This window comes from Mauremys reevesii, linkage group 4, assembly GCF_016161935.1.
Source record: "Mauremys reevesii isolate NIE-2019 linkage group 4, ASM1616193v1, whole genome shotgun sequence".
NCBI lineage: Eukaryota > Metazoa > Chordata > Testudines > Geoemydidae > Mauremys > Mauremys reevesii.
Window position 1 is genome coordinate 45,922,144 of NC_052626.1, and position 21,066 is coordinate 45,943,209.

Consider the following 21,066-nt stretch of genomic DNA (forward strand, 5'->3'; position numbering starts at 1 on the left):
CAGCCTTCCTATAAAAGAAGGATCTCAGAGTGTGGAAAAAATCGCCAGTGTAATCTTCTCCTGGCAAACTACCAAGTGCTCATGAGCAAGTATGATTATAATCACTTAATAAAATGCTGCCTGCTATTGAGCCATAAATATATAGAACAAAAAGGTGTTCCCTTGGCATGACATACCCTTAATGTAAAAGCAGCAAAGGGTCCTGTGGCATCTTATAGACTAACAGATGTATTGGAGCATGAGCTTTCGTGGGTGAATACCCACTTCGTCAGATGCATCTGACGAAGTGGGTATTCACCCACGAAAGCTCATGCTCCAATACATCTGTTAGTCTATAAGATGCCACAGGACCCTTTGCTGCTTTTACAGATCCAGACTAACACGGCTACCCCTCTGATACTTGATACCCTTAATGTGGCATTTTAGGTTGACACTGTAACTCAGACAATAGTAGTTGTGGTAATGCTATGGAGGTTCTCATGGTTACATACTTTAGTCCATTCATGAAAGAGAGGGCAAGATACTGGATTTGTGCTTTAAGGGTCCTAATTTATTTAACGGTAGACTGATGCTAAACAAGCAGACTGAAGGAAACAATATCATGGCAACCAACCATTTTACTGTTCTTGGGGTCATTCACAATATTCAGGAGAGCATCAACAGTCATCTTTTCAGCCTCAGCAGAGTACAGGTTTCTTTAATAACAACATAATAATACTTACATTTAAGATAGTAAATTTCATTTAGTGATCTCTGTTGTCAGAGTGTTACCGGTATGGTGCTCTGCTCTCTCCAATGTTGATATCACTCGGCTGCGTGCGTGTGTTCCCTCTGTGTGCTGCCCCAGCTCTTCGAAGATAGCTGACACAGCAGACCCGACGAGAACCCCCAATAACCACAGAGTCCAGTAAGATGCAAAGCCACGTCGGCTAGGTTTATTGCGACCTCGGACACCCTGGTAGGGTCCCCATAGATTACTTAGACTACCGGGCGTACTGCGACAGAATGCCTCTTGGCAATGGACTCAGCTCAGTCAGTGGCGGGACTTTCCACTGCCCCCTAGGCTGGACAAAGACACCGCCCCAGGAATGCATTCTTATACACAGATACAAACAAGTTACACATCACACCTGATGTATTGAGGGGCCACCCCTTTACGCAGCAAGGTTCAACCTTTCTACGTATTTAGGTGCCGCCTTTTACCTTGTACATGTTGGTTCGATCAAAACAACTTTATCCATCATTTTACCCTTTTGCCCCTGTCATTGGGATGGGTCAGCCTGTCCTTTTGTTATCTATGGAATGTTTCAGTATAGTGTGTTCTAATGCTGTTTATACTTCGGTATGCTAGGTGAATATATGTTTATGTCAGCCTTTCTCCTGCCAGCTTCTGTGAACTGAGTCAGCCTTCAGCTTACAGCCTCACTTTGCTTTTTAGCTAAGTCTTGTTCATTACTTCAGTTCAGGCCTCAGGCCTCATACTGGGCTTTTATCAGGGCCTGCACTTACTACAATCTCAAAACAATTTAGTCTCTGCTACTTCTTCTAAGAAGGGATCCTAGAGAGAACCAATCAGAACTTCTGTGTGGGTCTCCTTTATAAAGACTGTTGGGGACAATAGATTTAGTTTTCCCCAGCATTACATACTATCACTTCACACATCTCGTTCCTTGGCATAATAGAGAAGGGCTATAGCCTGACATTCTTATTTTTCAATTATTTAATATTTATATTTAAGTTTTTCTATGGTACTTGTCTCAGCATCTCACCAACATAATGAATTTATCCTTACAGAAACCTTGCGAGGTTGGGAAATATTCCCATTTTACAGATGAGGCACAGAGAGATTTATGGCTCAGTCCAGCTTCCTTTTGAAATGAAGGGAATGACTCAAACAGGAAGTCTGTGGGAGAGCTGGGAATAGCACTTTTAAATCCCAGTCCAGTGCTTTACCCACTACACCACCTTTTTTCTTCACAAGACCATTGTGCTGCATCCTCCATCGTATTGCTTTACGGGGCCTTTTCTTGTGAGTTTGAGGTAGGAAATTGCCTCCCTTCTGGAAATGGGAGCAGTAGAACACATACAGTTCCTTCATATTAGCAAGAGTTGTTTACTTACAGTATTTTCTCATTATAAAGAAGTCTGGAGTCCTTTCTGCACCAGTAAACTACATGAAAAGATTCAACAGGTTTTTCATGAGGATCATATTTTGGGTGCTGACTATAGATATGAAAGCTGTGTCCCATCTACAATGCAGTTAATCCCTCTCATATTACTTCCCTTTTCTGGGCACCATGAAATTGGCTTGCCAGATCTGATGTTCCTAGTTCTTGATTTGGCACGTCCTCTGTTCCTGCGAATCATGTCCAGTCTTTTCTACCAGAAAGAATGGTGAGTGTTAAATTTGGATTTTGTCTTCACTATTCTTGTCAAATTCTCCCACGGTTGCTGTAGTACTGGTGCAATTCCACTGGTATTAACAACAGTGAGAGCAGCAGTGTAAACCACAAAGGCAGATCTGGGGGCTCATCAATTGGAAACAAGAGAGGAGAAAGACTTGCGGGGTGGGGGAGAGTATTAGTAGATCACAATCTAAGAGCCACCAATCTTATGTGGCCGTGGAAAAATTCCAGTCACGCATGTTCAAGAAAGTGAATTCAAACTAGAACATGTGCAGAAAAGGGCTACTAGGATGATATGGGGAATGAAGAAAGCTTATCTTACAAGAGGAGACTAAAAGAACTTGGCTTGCTTAGCCTAGCACAGGGGTCGGCAACCTATGGCACGCGTGCCAAAGACGGCATGCGAGCCAATTTTTAATGGCATGCTGGAGCCTGCTGGGACTCCTGCATGCCACTAAAAATCCTGCCCAGCCCGGCATGCTCTCCTCTGCCCTCCACTTCCCCCGTGGGGGCAGGGAGCAGAAGCATAGCTGTGCGCATGGGGTGGGCAAATGGCCCCACTCTCCCGGCACGGCAAGCCGCGGGGTCGAGCGCAGCAAGCTGCCGACCCCTCCCCCGCCTTCTCCCCTCTCCTGGAGCCATGCCGCCGCGCGCAGCACTCTGGGGGTTGGGGCTGCGCGCTCCCGAGGGCAATTTTTGGCTCCGCAGGGAGACAGACACGCTCCCCACTCAACCAGAGGGGCGGGGCTGTGTGCTCCCGTGGAGCAGCGTATCTAGCTCTGTGTGGAGCCTCATGGTAAGGGGCCCAGGGCTGGGGGGGTTGGATACGGGGTGGGAGCACTTAGGGGACAGGGAGCAGGGTGAGTTGGAGGGGGGGGGTGGGATCCCGGGGGGGGTGGTTAGGTGCGGGGAGGGTTGGATGGGGCATGGGAATCCCGGGGTCTGTTAGGGGTGGGGGTGAATAGGGGTCAGGGCAGTCAGGGGACCAGGAGCAAGGAGGGTCCTGCGGGGGGGGGAGTTAGGGTGAGGGGTCTCTGAAAGGGGTGGTCAGGGGACCAGGAGCTGGGGGGGGGTTGTATGAATCGGGAGTTCTGGGGGTCCTGTCAGGAGGCAGGGGTGTGGAGAGGGGTTGGGGCAGGCAGGGAGTGGGGAGGGGTTGGATGAGTCGTGAGTTCTGGGGATCCTGTCAGGGGGCAGGGAGTGGTTCGATAGGCATGGGAGTCCCGGGGGTCTGGCTGGGGACGGGGGTGTGGATAAGGGTCAGGGCAGTCAGGGGACAGGTAGGAGGTAGAGTCCAGTCTGGGGACAAGGAACAGGGAGGCTTAGATAGGGGGTGGGGTCCCAGAGGGGGTAGTCAGGGGACAAGGAGCAGCGGGGTTGAGAGTTTTTAGGGGGGCAGTCACCCAGCACTCTCCCCTGAGCCCTGACCCCCAACCCCCCACACACACACACACACCACGCCCTCTGCCTTGAGCCCCGCACCCCCCCCCCAGGCTCCTGCCCTGAGCCCTGTACCTCCCTCATACATACCCAGCCCTCTGCTTGACTCCTTCATGCCCCCTCCACCCGCAACCCCAGCCGTGACTCTGGCACCCCCACCCATACCCAGCCCCCTCTGCCCTGACACCTACACCCTCCCCCCCCCACATACCCTGCCCCCAGCCCTCTGGGTCCTGGCCGCCAGCCCCGCACAGCCCGCTGCTGGTCTGGGGTTCTGGCTGACGGACCCTGGCCAGCCGGGGTCCAGGCCGCAGGCCCCACTCAGCCCACTGCCGGCCTAGGTGAACAGAACCCCAGACCAGCAGCGGGCTGAGCGGGCCGGCAGCGTAAGATCAACATTTTAATTTCATTTTAAATGAAGCTTCTTTAACATTTTGAAAACCCTGTTTATTTTACAATACAACACTAGTTTAGTTATATAATATATAGACTTATAGAGAGAGACCTTCTAAAAAACGTTAAAATGTATTACCGGCACACGAAACCTTAAATTAGAGTGAATAAATGAAGACTCGGCACACCGCTTCTGAAAGGTTGCCGACCCCTGGCCTAGCAAAACAGAAGTTGAAAGGGGATATGACTTCTCAATTTAAAGACATTAGGGGTGTAAACACCAAGGAGGGAAAAGCGCTGTTTAAGCAAAAGGAGAATGTTGGCACAAGAACAAATGGCTATAAACTCGACATAAATAAATTTAGGCTGGAAATTAGAAGTAGGTGTCTAACCATAGAAGAGTTTTAAGATGGAGCTTCAGAAGTTTATGATGGATTATATGATGAAGTTGCGTGTGATAGCAAAGGACTGGACTTGATGACTCAGGAGGTCCTTTCTGGTCATATGTCCAATGTTCCTATGTAGATCAATGAAGTGGGCTGAATGAAGGAAAGAAAAACAGAGTAGAATGGTCAAGTCAAGGGAAAGAGAAACTGAATGTAAGGGAGAGAAGGAACAGGAGTGTATTCATTAAGGTGGTTTCTCATCTCTCAGTTTATATAATTTGGTGCTTATGTTCTAAAAGGATTAATCACTTATCAGAGCAACAAAGAGTCCTGTGGCACCTTATAGACTAACAGACGTATTGCAGCATAAGCTTTCGTGGGTGAATACCCACTTCTACGTCTGATGAAGTGGGCATTCACCCACGAAAGCTTATGCTCCAATACGTCTGTTAGTCTATAAGGTGCCACAGGACTCTTTGTCGCTTTTACCTATCCAGACTAACACGGCTACCCTTCTGATTCGTCACTTATCGGAGTAGATCAGTCATTATACACTTGCAGTAAAGATGGTTTGAAGGGCGCTAACTACACATTGTAGGTGGGCCAGAGCAGTATATGCCCTGCAAATTTTTGTTAGATATATGCTAAATAGCCATTTGGCATATTCTGCATACTTTTTTTTGTAGTATGTAACTGTTTTTGTTTTGGACATTTTTGTTTTGGTAGAGCAGTTCTTAAAATATACATTGACTAAATTTATAATGAACCCTCAGCCCCTCCTTCCCTCTTCAGGGAACTCTTTCTTTTCTATAAAGAGCAGGAACTCTAAGAAAGAAATTCCAAATTTGTTGGGGGGAGGAAGTTAACGGGTTTCCAATAAGTGGCATTCTTAAGAGGCAGTGTACTCAAAAAAATAGGACACTGCTCTGGAAGTCAGTAGACTTGGATTCTATTCTTGGTTCTGCCACTGAACTGCTGCATGACCTTGGGCAAGTCACTTCACCTCTCTGTGGTACCCCTGCCACCCTTTGTCTGTCTATTTAAACTGTAAGCTCTTTATGGCACAAGTTACTCTCTGTGCATAAGTGTGTACAATGTCTAGCACAATGCAACCTTGATCTCATTTGGGGCCTTTAGGCAATACCATATAGAAATTACTAATAACCAATTCACAGAGCGGCAGTCACTTGCTTATCTCATTATCAAGCTTTCATTTCTTTTTAAAGCTTTCAGTCGATCTGTTTTTACTCTGTGGCGACATGTATACAAACATGGATGGATGGATTGACCCTTCAGAGATGCATCAGCTAAAGCACTTAAGGGTGACTCAAATTTGAAATGCCAACAAATTGGGAATATAAAGTTGCTATGCTCCCGGGAACCCAAAAGTAGTAGTATAATATTTGTTTGTACAACACCAACTGTGTGCTAGTCACTTAGAGTAAATATCTGCAGCAAAGATGATCCAATAGCAGAGCTTCCTTTACTGGTTACGCTTCTGGGGGAATTCTGCGCCACTCCCCTAGACTCAATGCATAATTAATGAGCTGTGCATATTTTTAATATTTTGTGCAGAAAAAAGCTTCTGCTGGAATGTTGCTGCAGTTCTGCCTTTTGCCCACCAGAGGGCATTGTGGTGCTAGAACATAGCAGCTGCTCCCAGCCAGCTAGGGAAGAGAAAGAGCCTGCCTTCTTCACAGCCCATGTCGGGCCAGGGCTATGGGGAGATAGACAGCGTGGAGCTGCTGGGGCATCAGACAGGGACTCATAAGGGCTAATGGGGGAGAACAGACTGGCAGGGGCTGAATGGGAGTAGAGGTGCAGGACCACATGGGCAGAGGGGGAAGGAGGTGCAGATCTACAGGGGGAAGGGGCATGCCTGAGTGGGGGTGGATGGACACATGTAGCCAGAGGTTGCAGGGGCAGATGTGCCTGACCAAATGGGAGAGGCTAGGGGTCTGCATGGGGGAATCTCCCTAACAGTTCCTCCCTGTGTCCCCCCCTCTCCCCCCAAAAAAACCTGTTCCATATTTTTCCCACCCATACCCAATAACCTTTCAAGCTCAGACCCAGGCTCCTTCCCAGCAATTACTTCCCTCTCCTTCCGCTCCTCCATTATCCCTGACTCCCCCAAGCCTTTCCACTCCTTCTGAGAGGTGCGGGAAATATGGTTCCATATTGTAGTTTAAATAAATTATTACTCAGGGTTCTGTATTAATATGCCTAATAAGGAATCTATTTGTCAAAAAACACTTTCTGAATCTTTTTTGTTGTCTGTATTGTTACAGACATACTTGCTGACAGGTATTTTGAAATAAATGACCAAAAATAATTGAAACTGGTGTGATTATATTGATCAAATATATATAAAAATAAAATATACAAAATTTTGCAGAATTTGAGAATATTGTGCACAGAATTTTTAATTTTTAGTGCAGAATTCCCCCAGAAATATGGTTAGTACAATCTTTGATAAGTTTCACTTTCAGAGTCTCCCATTCATTTCACTAGAAGACTTGTACAAACTTGCTTGCAAGTCCTTACTACTTTTCAGCAGATGGCACTATAACTTAATTTCCTTGCATGGTTTCCCCATATCTGGGCTTTGATTTCTTGTTTTTAAAGAGTCTCTGTTTTCAACCATGAGAGAGACTAAAGAAGCCAGAATATTTTTTTCTTGGTCTCTTATCTACATTGTCAAATCCACTTAATATGTAATGATACTACATTTTCAGCTATTTTCAGATCATTTTGTAAACATTAACTAGGCGCTTGAATTTTGCCTATTTTTTGGCATGCAGTAGAATTTGTTAAATGATTTAAATAGTTAACATCTGGGTGATGCTATTCAGCTATTCCAAATTGAGACTTTGCTTTTGTGAAGACTTGTGTAAATTAACATTCTTGAATGATTTTTAGATATTTTAAACATTGCCGTATTTATGCTTTCTGTTGCACTCAGAAGACAAAGATATATGTATCAGTAATTACTGTCAACAGTTAGAGCAAAATGCACTCCACGCTTTGCTAAATGCGTGCATTAAATAATTTTCACAGAAATTCATTGTTATACATTTTACCCTTATTTTGCCAAAGCGCTCAAGAAACCTTGTGCCTTAAACTGTTTTATGTATATTGTTAAGCAATATTTATTGCTTAGCATAAAAATTACTGTAACTTATATAGCGTAAAGGAAATGGTTTGGTTTACTCCAGTTTATCCCCTAAAGTGGACATTGGGTATATTCTCTTAAATTTTGCATGGAAAGAGGAAGAGGCTAGAAAGGAAAGGGGCAGTCCAATAGATTTCTACTAAAAATCCAAGGAAACCCACACTTTCTAGTAATATTTTACAATCATGTACAGACTACCTAATTCTGAAAATGGGACCTTGTTTCTTTTCTTTGTCTAAGAGGAGGATCTGCAGGGAGCCCCATTATGACTTGCATATTCAGGACTACTCAGCCCCTCCGGTGGAAGCTGTGGCTGAACAAAGCTCTGCTCTGGCACACACCCTCCACTCCCTGTGCTCTGCTCCCAATATACCCACTCCTTCCATTTACACTATAGAGGTGGCAGGGAGAGAGGAAAGGGGTTAGTAGTACCAGTGGAGATCTCCCCTGTGCAGGAAGAATTCTCCACCAGTTATCTTCAACTGGTTTAAGGCCACTTTGCACTGTATGAGTATCACAAAGTGGACTTAATGGACCAGAGAATCCAGCTCAGAGTGTGGTTTAAAAAAATAATTCTTAGGCATGCTTGGCTTGTTATAAAAATTATGAAACCTTTGTTACAAATTAATATAATTTCCAGAAGAGTGGAAAATCTTTGGCAAAGAAGAAAGAATAGAAGTCCCATTTTTCTCCGGTACCTTTAGCAAGATGAAACTTAGACAGAATTGACAAGATTAACTTACCTCTTTCCCTTGCTGATTTTTCCCAGAAATTTTTCATGTGTACATATTTTTTTCAGTTTCAATGTAAGATTTTTATTTTCTGTTTTGTTACTGCTAGAGTTTGCTGTATATAAATAGCCTGAGCTTTGATCAATGTTTTCAAATGATCCACTGTCATTCTTAATTTAACCTGGAGCTGTATACTCCCTTGGGCAATTAGGGTGATTAGATATTTTTTTTGCACACACTTATAGCTGTGTTTTTCCTCATCAGAGTACTACTGTGCCAAAATATAAAAATCTGTTGCTTGTGATGTTGGACTGATTATCATGCAATAGCTTCTAGTTCAGCAGCAACTTAAGATCTATTTTCAATAATTTAAGAATCACTATTGTATATCTAAGTGGACCCATGCTCTACATAAAAGCTATGGTGAGAAAATGGGCTAAGCTCTACAATTATAGACTGTTTATTCTTTCTGTAACAGTGTGATTATTTTACTTTTTTCTTCACACTTAGAACTAAAGTTCCTGGAAATCCATATTTTCCCGAGTTGTTTTAGGTGTGTCCTAGTCTCATAAAGCTCATTCTTTGTTGAAAAATCTAGGCAATAAAAATCCAAAATAAATGTTTAAATCTCCATGTTGCTTCCCAAAATTTAAGTTTTAAATACAGTGTTCTTTATCTTACAGTGAAAACTCACATGCAACAAGGCTTAATCTCTGTTGCCGCTCGTACTGTGATAACACATCTGGTGAACCACTTAGGCCACTATCCGATGAGTGGAGGCCCTGCTATGCTAACCAGTCAAGTTTGTGAGAACAATGACAATCCTTACAATGAAAGTCCTGAGCTTTCTCCTGAACTTTTTGAGAGCCCAAACCTCCAGTTCTTTGTGTTAAACAACACTACTTTAGTCTCTTGTATACAAATCCAAGCAGAAGAGAATATGCCTGGAGGAGGATTGTCTGCTGGACTTGCATCTGCTAATTCAAATGTCAGAATTATAGTGCGTGATCTGTCTGGTAAATACTCATGGGATTCTGCCATTTTGTATGGGCCATCATCTTTATGTGGATTATCAGAACATACTTTTTTGGCACTTTCTGTATTTCAGCAAGAGAAACCAGAAGATGCCCCATCATCTGATCATGTAGAGGATGTATCTGTAAGGGATGGAATTGCACTTCAGATAAAAAGGAAATTTAGAGAAACTGTGCCAACGTGGGATACAATTAGGGAAGAAGAAGATTCTCTTGATGAACTGTTACATTATTTAGGTGTCACTAGTCCTGAATGCTTACAGAGAGCAGGCGTCTCACTGAACATACCTGCTCCTCAACCTATCTGCATCTCAGAGAAACAAGAAAATGATGTCATCAATGCTATCCTTAAACAACACACAGAAGAGAGAGAATTTGTTGAAAAACACTTCAATGACTTAAATATGAAGGCTGTGGAACAGGATGAGCCAACTCCACAAAAGCCCCAGTCGGCATTTTACTATTGCAGATTACTTCTCAGTATATTGGGAATGAATTCATGGGATAAAAGGTAAAAAAAAAAAAAAAATCCTGTTTTGTAACACAAATTACTATTGGTTTAAAAGTACAGTGTTTGGTAACAATTATGTAACTCTCCTTCATCATTTTATTAATCCTCCTAACTTTAGGCAGTAGAACTGGTTAGGCCAAGAATGCCTTTGGCCAACTGACAGCAGAATTTTTGAGATGGGGGAGTGGGTATCTACTAAGGAGGAAGAAGATTGTTTTATTACTTTCATCCCACCGTGTGGAGAGACTGGGAGAGGAGGGAACAGCCTGCTGATCTTGTTTCTCCCTAAGATCCATGCAAACGGGAATTGAAGACAGATGACCTCCTTTCCAGCTCAGTGCAGGGATACTATTGGTGGGAGAATACCCTCTCTCCCTACTCTGCTCTCCTCAGCAGCTCCATTAAGAAGCCTTAGATTGGTGGAGAAAGACACCCTTGCTGCCTCGTCTCTGCTCTCCTTCCATGCTTCTGTAGGGATATGGGGAAGACGGCACCTTGCCCTACCAGACCCAAGCTCTGGAATAGCAGGAAGTTTGTTGGTGCTGTTACTGATAAACACCCTCTTGCCCTACCAGAGGAAAGGGGATGCATATGTCCTCTCCCTAGAAAAGTGCACAAATGTACATCTGAAAAGTAGAGAGGTTTTTTCCTCTCATTTTTTCAATCTGCATACTCTTGAATGTTGCAAATAACAATAGGAGGTAAAAAAATTTCAGTGAGAAAGAGAGGTACTACTTGTATTGACAGTACTGTTTTTTGTTTTTTTTTAAAATACAGAATTCGTATCCCAGAACGTAAGGGCGTTTCTAAAATCATATCTCTCTGTTGAGTGAAATGCTGAATCAAAATACTTACCTACTGTGAAGGGAAAATGGATATTCTATAGAGCTAGAATAAGTCTGGATCAGTAAAATAATATTGCAGTCGTATGAGTGAAACATTTGGATCACAAAGAACTTTGGCTGCAACCCATTTGTTACCATTCTTAATACTTAATGGGCTTTTAGTTTGCCAAAGCAGCCTGTTTTCCAATGGGTACTGCTCCTAATCTCACTTCAGTATATTTTTTGGGTATCTTAAGTAGGTCTAAAAATTGGATAGTGGTTATTTTGTTTTTTCTTAAAAAACAAAAAGCATTACAGATGACAAGGTGGGCTGATGTACTCTGTCTTGCTCTGCAGTTCAGGAATGTAGAGTTCAGTTTTTAATGCACTCTCTGGGCTGGTAGATTGTGGGGAAACCTGATTTATAGTGATAGACTCAACCTTCTCTTTGTAAAAATAGATTAAGGGTTGACTTGGATATAGTCTATAAGTATCTACACAGGGAACAAATATTTTGTTGTGGACTTTTCAATCCAGCAGAGAAAAATATAACACAATCTGATGCTGGTAGTTGAAGCTACACAAATTCTGGACCGGAATTTGGTGTAAATTTTAAACTAGTTAACCATTGGAACAATTTTCCAAGGATCATGAAGGGTCTCTATCACTAACAATTTTTAAATCAAGTTTGGATGGTTTTCTAGAAGATATGCTCTAGGAATTATTTTGGGTAAGTTCTATGGCTTGTGTTATACAGGAGGTCAGGCTAGATGATCACAAATGGTCCCTTCTGGCCTTGGTATCTATGAATCCATCGTGTATCACTAAGCAGCTATCCTCAGGCCTACTACGTAGTAAATGATATGGGCTCCAAAGGGAGTCCTGTCCAGTCATCTGCAGACAACTGAAGTCACTAGGTTGAGAGAGGAAAGTGGGCAAATGTAGAGTTATGCTGAGGACTTTAAGAAGAATGCAGAAGACCTTCTGGCATAAAATTGACAACGAGTATAACTTATTTTTAAAGGAAATTTGAGAAGAAAATTGTAGGTGATTGCATGACTGGAACTGAAATATTTTCTTGTATTGTCCTATGCCCATTACGGGACAGGTAACAAAAATGTTATTAATTTTTTCTCTATTTAGAAGGAGCTTTCATCTCCTGAAAAAAAATGAAAAGTTAATTCGAGAACTTAGAAATTTGGACTCAAGACAATGGTAAGTTATCTTTTAAAAACTGCCTAATTACCTAACTATTTTATTTTTCAAAGTGAGTTTGTACAGCTATTTTTTATATGCAATTGGAGACTAGTTTATGTTCCACTAAGTGATTCATGTTCACTAAATTTTGGAAGCAGTACATGCTAAAACTTAAGTGAAACTAAAATGAAATGAATATTTAATTAATAGATTATCCTGAAAGAGAATAAACCCCCACCCTCAAAATAAATAATTCATCTGTCAAATATGATTTTTTCTGTGTTCCATGTAAATTATGGAAACGTGCTATAATGCCCAAATGCTGTATTTACATATCTAATAAAAGGGATACATTCTAAAATTCAGTTCCAATAGCTTTGAAACTAATTTTATAGCTGTGGATCAAAGCCATCGATATTTGAGAAGGAATGAAAGTGATTAGAGTTGAGGTTCTCATGGAAAGCTAAAGCTATTTCAGGATGAACTAGTGACCAACAAAGGTTTCAGTCACTGTCCACTGCAAGCCACTTTTTCAGGCTTGTAGTTTCTCTTTTAAGATGTTTTATTAGATCTTTTATGAATGGACACCAAAGTAGCATCTGTGGGCATTTAAGTACATTATATGTAGGCTCTCAGTAGTGGATGTTAGAGAAATATCATCTAGTACACAAGTGGCATTGTTGAGATCTCAGTGTTTATTCCCATTGTAGGTTAGCTTCAAAATAAGTGAAAGTTTTGGAGATGCATTTAGTTTTTAAAAGATCTTAAATTTTGCTTAGTGCTCTTTCTCTTTATTGGGAGGTATTTTTGAATATGAAAGGCAGAATTAAATGCATTAAAGAATGGGCCAAGGAATTTAACAATTTGCTGGCTACTCTGCATTTTGTCAGTTGTCCTCCAAGGATCACGTGACTGTGTCAACAGCTATAGAATTAGTAATTTCAGAATTAGTAGGACAGTTGTGGGAAACTGTTAAGTTGCTCAACTCTATATCCACCAATCAGCAGTCCAGGGACACAAGAAGTTACCTTGCTACTTGAGGATATTAAATTCATCTTCCTGAGACACATTTATCATTCACAAGGATTATCACTATTAATGGTAATGAAGGGTCTTCTTCATAATGTAAAATAATGTCCAAACCATGGGTTTTGCTTATTTCATGTCTTCAGCTGTAAATCTCTTACTCAACTTTCTGAATACATTATTATACCATTTGTTGCTGCTAATTTCAGCCGATTGCTGAATTGATCCTTCACACGTGAAAGTTCCTATTAGCAAACTGTAAAAGAGAAGGCAAAGGAATAGAAAAGAGGATAAGAACATGAAAAGATAGAAGATGGTCAAAGAACAGAAAGAGACTTATTTTAATTGTACTGCACTTTCATTGCCTTTTTGATTCTGAAAGCTATGATCTGTGGGTAGTGTTTGCATTTTCTGTCTGTGTTAAGACTTGAAAGTGAACTCTTAGTGACAATCCAATGACAATCCTATGTTTTACAGCCGAGAGACACACAAGATTGCAGTATTTTATGTTGCTGAGGGACAAGAAGATAAACATTCCATCCTTACTAACACTGGAGGAAGCCAAGCCTATGAGGATTTTGTAGCAGGCCTTGGTTGGGAGGTATCTGTTTTAAGTTTTATTTATATCTTCTGAGTTTTGTGTTAGATTGTAGAAAACAAATATAAAATGGGAGGCTGATTGTTTTTCTCTCTACTCTTCCATCTCTATTATTCCTTATTACTGCTCACAATTATCGAAACATCTTATTCTGAAAATAGGACACTAAGAGAAATTCTGGTTATACTTATATCAGTGATGCTATGTAGATGAACTGTTGAGACAGCAAAGCTTTACTGGCTTTGAAAGGTGAACCTGTGGAAGCTTCTACATAATCAGAGGCTGTTCAACAAGCCACCCTGTTCCTGACTTGTATACACTAACTAGACTATGTCTGTATTGTTGTGTAGGCCAGAAAGGTGTTAAATCTGTTAAAGGTTCTGCACATTGCTCAGATTTGGGAGTTGGAGAAATAATGGCATGCTGCTTCTCTCATCGTCTTCTCCTTGCCTAGTAGAGAGCGAGACAGACACACACATACCCCTATCTCTTTCACCAAGAAGCATTAGTTAAATATAGTTCTCTTCTATTGACTCTCCCCTGGTCCAAATTCTCTTTGCTACACTAATCACCATCCCTTTCTGGCTGCTCAAGACAGACCCCCACTACCATCAATAAGAGGACACTTTAGGTACAGACCTGTCCCACGGAAGTGCAGGAATCATCACTGCTTCTGACTCTCTTGGAAGTGCCACCTGAAATTAATATTAAATAGTTTGCTTAATGATCAGTAAACGGTAGTAGCTTAAATGACTAAAGCTTGCTTTTTCAATTTGTACGTTAATTCCAAGGCAATACATCCCTGACTTGAGCTGTGAAAAAGCTTTGACCAAAGCTGGCAAATTTTGGTTTGCCTAGTGACTTTCCACACACACATTCTAAGTGTAGGGAATTTTTCTTCTTGTCAGAAAGCATCCGTTTTCACTTTGAGAATGGAAAATTGTGAAATTCAAAGACATAACTGAAAATTTGCAAATATGGTAAGTCTTAAATTTGATGGAAACAGACTTTTTTTTTACAATTAAAGAAGTTTTGTAAACCTGATAAAGTATTATTATGCGTTATTTCAGTTCTGCAGCAACATTTTTACTAAGTTAAATCAAACCGATTCAATCTCACACTAGGCAATAATGTATTTGCTATTATACCAACAAAAAAATCCAAAATTTCATGCCAAGAGACTAAAACATTTAATATGCTGTTAAGGAAAGTAATCCCAATTTTAAAAGGCATTTAATTTAGATTTATAATGCTAAGAGAAATAACCCACTGCAAAAGGATTACTTCTGACTTTCCTCTTCAGTATTCAGGAATGGGGAAAAAATATGGGACAGCAATATCTTAATTTGTGATGGGGCCAGCAGAACTATAGCAGTTGCCCTTCCTTCCTGTTGGAAAGCCAGAATAATCATCATGGTTCTTTATGTGGTCGTTCCCCATGTCTTCTGAGGAGAAGAAAAGCAACTGCTAGTACTGGCTCTCAGGAGAGTGTCAAGACGCCACTGTTTCCACTCTTGCTTTTTTCCCTTTAACCTTTACTTCCCACCAGTCTCTGAGATTGTTATACCCTCTTGTGCCAATAAATATAGATGTTCCCTCACTGCAATTAGTTTCTTTTCTAATTAAATCCTTCTAATTAGTGAGCCTCTGCTCTTTTAGATAAACTTAATAGTACAAAAGGATCAGCATCAGAACAGAATTATGGGTTTTTTAAATGTATATGATGTTTGAAAAGGCTTTCTCTGAAAAGTATTTTACCACCAGATATTACTTTTTTCCCCTAATGTTACATGGGCTTTGATCTTAGGTGAATCTCACAAACCATTGTGGTTTTATGGGAGGATTGCAAAAAAACAAAAGCACTGGATTGACCACTCCATATTTTGCTACCTCTACAGTGGAAGTAATGTTTCATGTGTCAACAAGAATGCCTTCTGATTCAGATGACTCTTTAACAAAAAAGGTAGGTGGTTTTGCATACAGCATTTCCCTTAGGTAACAGTATATCAAGGGATTTTAGGAAATCATTCCTTAAAAATAATTAGTAGTTTTTTCTAAAAATAATACAATGCTTGTTCCTCTAACAGTTTATATATTATTGAAGCTGGTTGGGGCGGGTGAACTATAATGTTGTTAAATTACTTTCTACCAGCCAATTATTTTGCCACAGATGAGTTTTGTCACATTTGTACATCTTATTGCTGCTGAGGTCACAGGAATGGTGATGTAAGGATAGGAAAAGGAACAGAGTTAATAGTCTGTGTGGAAGAAAAAGCTCCAAATCTGAATGACATGTTCTAGTGCTTTGAGACTTCTGGATGTGAACTGTTAACGTCTTGAAATAGCTGATGAATACATGGTCCAAAGATGAAAGCTGCAAGACTTGCAGAATAACTGAAACAAAGTGTGTTCATAGAACATTTGCCTTTAAAAGAAAATCAAAATGTTAGGAACTTGACAACATTTAGTGAATTTAGTTTTATTGCTTTGGTGATGACACAAATGTTCAGCAGAAGTCTGCTCTCTTATATCCACCTTAAGGGAAAAATGGCTTTCTGTATTGGTATTTTTTCTTTAGAATTTAATAAATTCCATATTAGTGATGATAAGTTGAGGCCTTGAACATGTGTCCTATTACAAATGAACAATTGGCTATCATTAGACTGTCCCCCTATCCTCTGTACATATATCTTCAGATGTGTTAATCCATTCAGTAGACACATTAATGAGCACTGGTTGAAGTGTAATATTGGAGGAAGTGAGGCTGGTTGACCTCAGCATGGAGTTTAATACTTGTAATTAAATTAGATAGTCGACAGTAAAGAGAGAAATAGCCATGCCTCTGGCAAACTTCAATTATTAATGACTTTTTTTTGTTTTTTGTTCAACTTGAAGAAAATAATTTATATCTTTATTATCATTATTGTTGTTGTTGTTATAAACTGACTTTTAATTCTAAAAGTGGCATTATACATTTTTTTAAACTATTAAAATATTTTTCTTGCATGCCTAAGATGGGTACTTCCTACTCTACTCTTTTATTTCATAAAGTGCAGTCAGTTTATTATTTAGGTTTCTAAACAAATTATTAAAGTATCTTAGTAAAAATAACATAACTTTTTAATAACAGTATGATTCCTTTCTCTGCCCTTTTGAAGAAACCACTGTACTTTACATACAGAAATACGTATCAATAACTTTTTTGGATTAGAGTGATTAAAAAGCAATGTGGGGAAAACATAATGAAAATTGTTTCCACTATTCGTTAAAGAACTAAAAAAACAAAAAAACAACAACATGTTATAGGTTTCAGCAGAAAGTGCAGCCTGAATCCTATATCTGTTTCCAAGAGAATTCAGTCTTTTCCACATAGCTAATACCGTTAGCCACATTTCAGAGCTGGTCCAGTCCTTTGGTGATGTAATTTTTTAAAAAGTACAAATCAGTCACCATTTTCACAGTTAGTTTGACATTCTTTCCTAAACCCCATTTCTTTCTGCTTTCACCCATAATCACATCCTTCAATGATTTAGACTATTCTGAGAGGCAGTATGGTCTTAATGAATAGGGTACTACACTGAGTGTCAGGAGACCTGGATTCCATTCCTAACTCAGCCACTGACCTGCTGTGTAACTTTGGTCTTGTCACGTTACCTCTCTATGCCTCTATTTCCCCTCCCATCTTCTGTCTGTCTATTTAGATTTTAAACTCTTCAGGGTAGAGAATGTCTCGTGTTTTGTACAGTGCCCAACACAGTGGGCCTCTGATTCCAGTTGGAACCTTTATAACCTATATGTACACTTCAGCAGTATACACAGTAGTAATCAAAATATTATTCTTTATTATTAAGATGTGTTAGATACAGTGTGCAGCATGTGAGCTTTTACAACAGACGGGCGGTTCCAGGCACCAGCGCAGCAAGCGCATGCCTGGGGCGGCAAGCCGTGGGGGGCGGGCTGCCGGTCGCTGAGAGGACGGTCGTCAGGGAGCCTTCGGCGGCATTTCTGCAGAAGGTCCACCGGTCCCGTGGTTTCGGCAGCAATTCGGCGGCAGGTACGACGAAGGCGCGGGACCGGCAGATCACCCACAGAATCGCCGCCAAATCCATGTGACCGGCGGATCTCCCGCTGAAACGCTGCCGAAGGCTCCCTGACTGCTGTGCTTGGGTTGGCAAAAAAACATAGAGCCACCCCTGACAACAGAAGATGATTTTTATTCCACATTTATATAACTTGTTGCTACTGAAGTCACAGAAATGGTGCTATAGGGGGAGGAAACGAAGGGAGATAAAAAAGGGTATGTCTACACTGAAAAAAAGCCAAAACCATGCAGCAACATGTCTCAGAGCCCTGGTCAATCGACTCAGGCTTGCACTACAGGGCTAAAAATAGAAGTGTAGACCTTTCTGCACAGTCTGAGACCCATCCCTGTTGCTGGGTTTCAGAGCCCAAACTCCAGTCTGACCAGGGATGTCTGCGCTGCTACTGAGCCCAAGTCAGTTAACCCAGGCTATGGGGTTTTTTTGTTTTGTTTTGTTGTTTTTACAGCGTAGACATACTCTAGTTGTGTGGAAGAAGAGCTTGGATCTTGAACTGTCACTGAGGATTTTGAACGTGTTTATCCGTGTTTTTAAGTGTTATTTATTGTACTTTGGTTGGCTGAAGAATTGTTGCTGGTTTCTATATTGTAATGTGCCTAGAGGTAGATGGTAGGTTCATCTTATAAATGGAAATTAAATTTAATTAAAATAAAACTTCTTCCTGCCAGCCCAACCACTTCAGCATCAAGATTCTAGTGCTTCAGATGCCAGGCCAATTTAAAACTTATTTTCTATCAATCTTTCTGAATAGTAAATAAAATTTTAAGTATCTTGGCTCTCTTAGAAACACTGGAGTCAAGAGATAAGAGAGCAGAAAAGAAGATGAATTGAAAAGGAAGAGAATAGAGTGTTTTTGAGTTCTGAGAAGGATAAATTTTAATCCTATCTTTGAATTTTTCTAAGTGAAAGGATGTGTCAAAATAGAAAATATTATTTTAAATACAGTTACAAAAGTAACATTATAATGAAAGTGTCAAAATTAAGATAGAATTCTAAAATCTCACAAGCCACAATGGGAGTGATATCACAGATTCGCCCATGCAGCTTACCCCCTGTCTAGCTACTGCTAGCACTTTGAGGAAATTTGGAGTGGGAAGGTGTGAAAGTGTCTTAATTAATATATTATACATATGATGTTAAAACAAAAGAGGTCATTTTCTAATTATTAGCCTATTAATCCAGCTGAAACTTTTGGTGACTATATAAATGACTCAAGCTTGGTTTGACATTCTCAAAGCCCTTCAAAACAATTATAGACCTATAATTCATAGCTAATTGTTTTGCTTTGATTTTAATACAAACTGGGTGGTCAAAGGCATAAGGCCATAAAGCATGGCCATTAGTGTAATATTAGTATTTTTATAAAATTGCAATTAATCGTATCCATTATTTTACAGGAGTAAAAAAATGAATGTGTTAAAACAACATTTTATGAAGAACTTAACCAAATGTTTGAAGGTGCCTTAGATAGATGCTGAATACATGTAACGGCCAAAAGTAGCTGCAATAAGAAGCTGCTTCCTAAATTTTTCTGCTGTGTTGTTTCTGCTGTACTTCTCTAGTGAACTTTATTTTTGAAGTAAACAAAATAAAATTTGAAGACTAGCTTTCATTACAAAAGGAAATAGTTTTTTTTCTCTTTCCTTCTTTAGATAAGTGGGTACTAGAAATTACAAATAATTTTGGCAAGAGTTCAAGGGTTAATGCAAGAGATAAATAAAAGGAATTTTCTGTAAATTGAGCCCTGCATTATTTCAGTTGTCTTGCCTTTCCAAACCTAACTCATTTAATTTTAAAAAGTAAATACTTAAATTTTTCCTGACAGTGTTCTTTGCTTTTTCTATCGTTTATTACTTCAATTATACTTGGTATCACTTAGAACAATCTGCCATTTGGAAATCTCAGTGTAGCCTGCAGCTTAGTATTAAGTCTGGCTGGTATTGTAACATGTACAGCATATGACACTAATGTATCAAAATTAGATTTGATCATCCCTCCTGGTTATATTTATTTCACATTTCTTTTGTATTCAGTTAACATAAACATATTAGGAAAGCTGACACATGGTGATGGCTGTATAGTAAGAATATTTTAAAGTATTTTGATTTAAAATTGCAGATAACTTAGCTTTTCCAAATTGTTGAGTGTTTTTACTTATTTTTAACAATGGAGAAGAGGTTCAAAGCATATACTGTAGCTTAAATGGATAAATGATCTTTCTATTGTTTAATCATTTGTATATGGTCGTGCCTTTAATCCCCAACTCAGATTGGGGATCCATTATGCTAGCCACTGTTCATGCACATAAGAAGATACAGTCTCAGTCCTGAAGAGCTTATGACCTAAATGGACAAGAGAAAGCGTGGGAGGAGAGCATTATTACCCCAGTTTTCAAGTGGGGAACTGAGGCACAAAGGGCCACATCCTACATAAGAACATAAGAATGGCCATACCGGGTCAAACCAAAGGTCCATCTAGCCCAGTATCTATCTACCGACAGTGGCCAATGCCAGGTGCCCCAGAGGGAGTTAACCTAACAGGCAATGATCAAGTGATCTCTCTCCTGCCATCCATCTCCATCCTCTGACAAACAGAGGATAGGGACACCTTTCTTACCCATCCTAGCTAATAGCCATTTATGGACTTAGCCACCATGAATTTATCCAGTCCCCTTTTAAACATTGTTATAGTCCTAGCCTTCACAACCTCCTCAGGTAAGGAGTTCCACAAGTTGACTGTGCGCTGTGTGAAGAAGAACTTCCTTTTATTTGTTTTAAACCTGCTGCCTATTAATTTCATTTGGTGACCCCTAGTTCTTGTATTATGGGAATAAGTAAATAACTTTTCCTTATCCACTTTCTCAACATCACTCATGATTTTATATACCTCTATCATATCCCCCCTTAGTCTTCTCTTTTCCAAGCTGAAGAGTCCTAGCCTCTTTAATCTTTCCTCGTATGCGACCCTCTCCAAACCCCTAATCACTTTCATTGCCCTTTTCTGAACCTTTTCTAGTGCTAGAATATCTTTTTTGAGGTGAGGAGACCACATCTGTACACAGTATTCGAGATGTGGGCGTACCATGGATTTATATAAGGGCAATAATATATTCTCAGTCTTATTTTCTATCCCCTTTTTAATGATTCCTAACATCCTGTTTGCTTTTTTGACCGCCTCTGCACGCTGCATGGACATCTTCAGAGAACTATCCACGATGACTCCAAGATCTTTTTCCTGACTCGTTGTAGC

General features: G+C 40.3%; 1 protein-coding gene across 11 annotated transcripts in view; it reads left to right on the forward strand.

The window, feature by feature from the left end:
- Positions 1–21,066, forward strand: part of RALGAPA1 (Ral GTPase activating protein catalytic subunit alpha 1) — a 258,521-nt gene that overhangs the window by 177,492 nt on the left and 59,963 nt on the right. For 9 of the 11 annotated variants that reach the window (XM_039534629.1, XM_039534621.1, XM_039534630.1 and 6 more), the window contains 4 exons: positions 9,211–10,072; positions 12,040–12,111; positions 13,597–13,720; positions 15,525–15,680. In XM_039534629.1, coding sequence (XP_039390563.1) covers positions 9,211–10,072; positions 12,040–12,111; positions 13,597–13,720; positions 15,525–15,680 — 1,214 coding nt within the window. Of the gene's footprint in view, positions 1–9,210; positions 10,073–12,039; positions 12,112–13,596; positions 13,721–15,524; positions 15,681–21,066 lie in introns of those variants that run through there. The other 2 variants (XM_039534627.1, XM_039534628.1) reach the window with 2 other exon arrangements.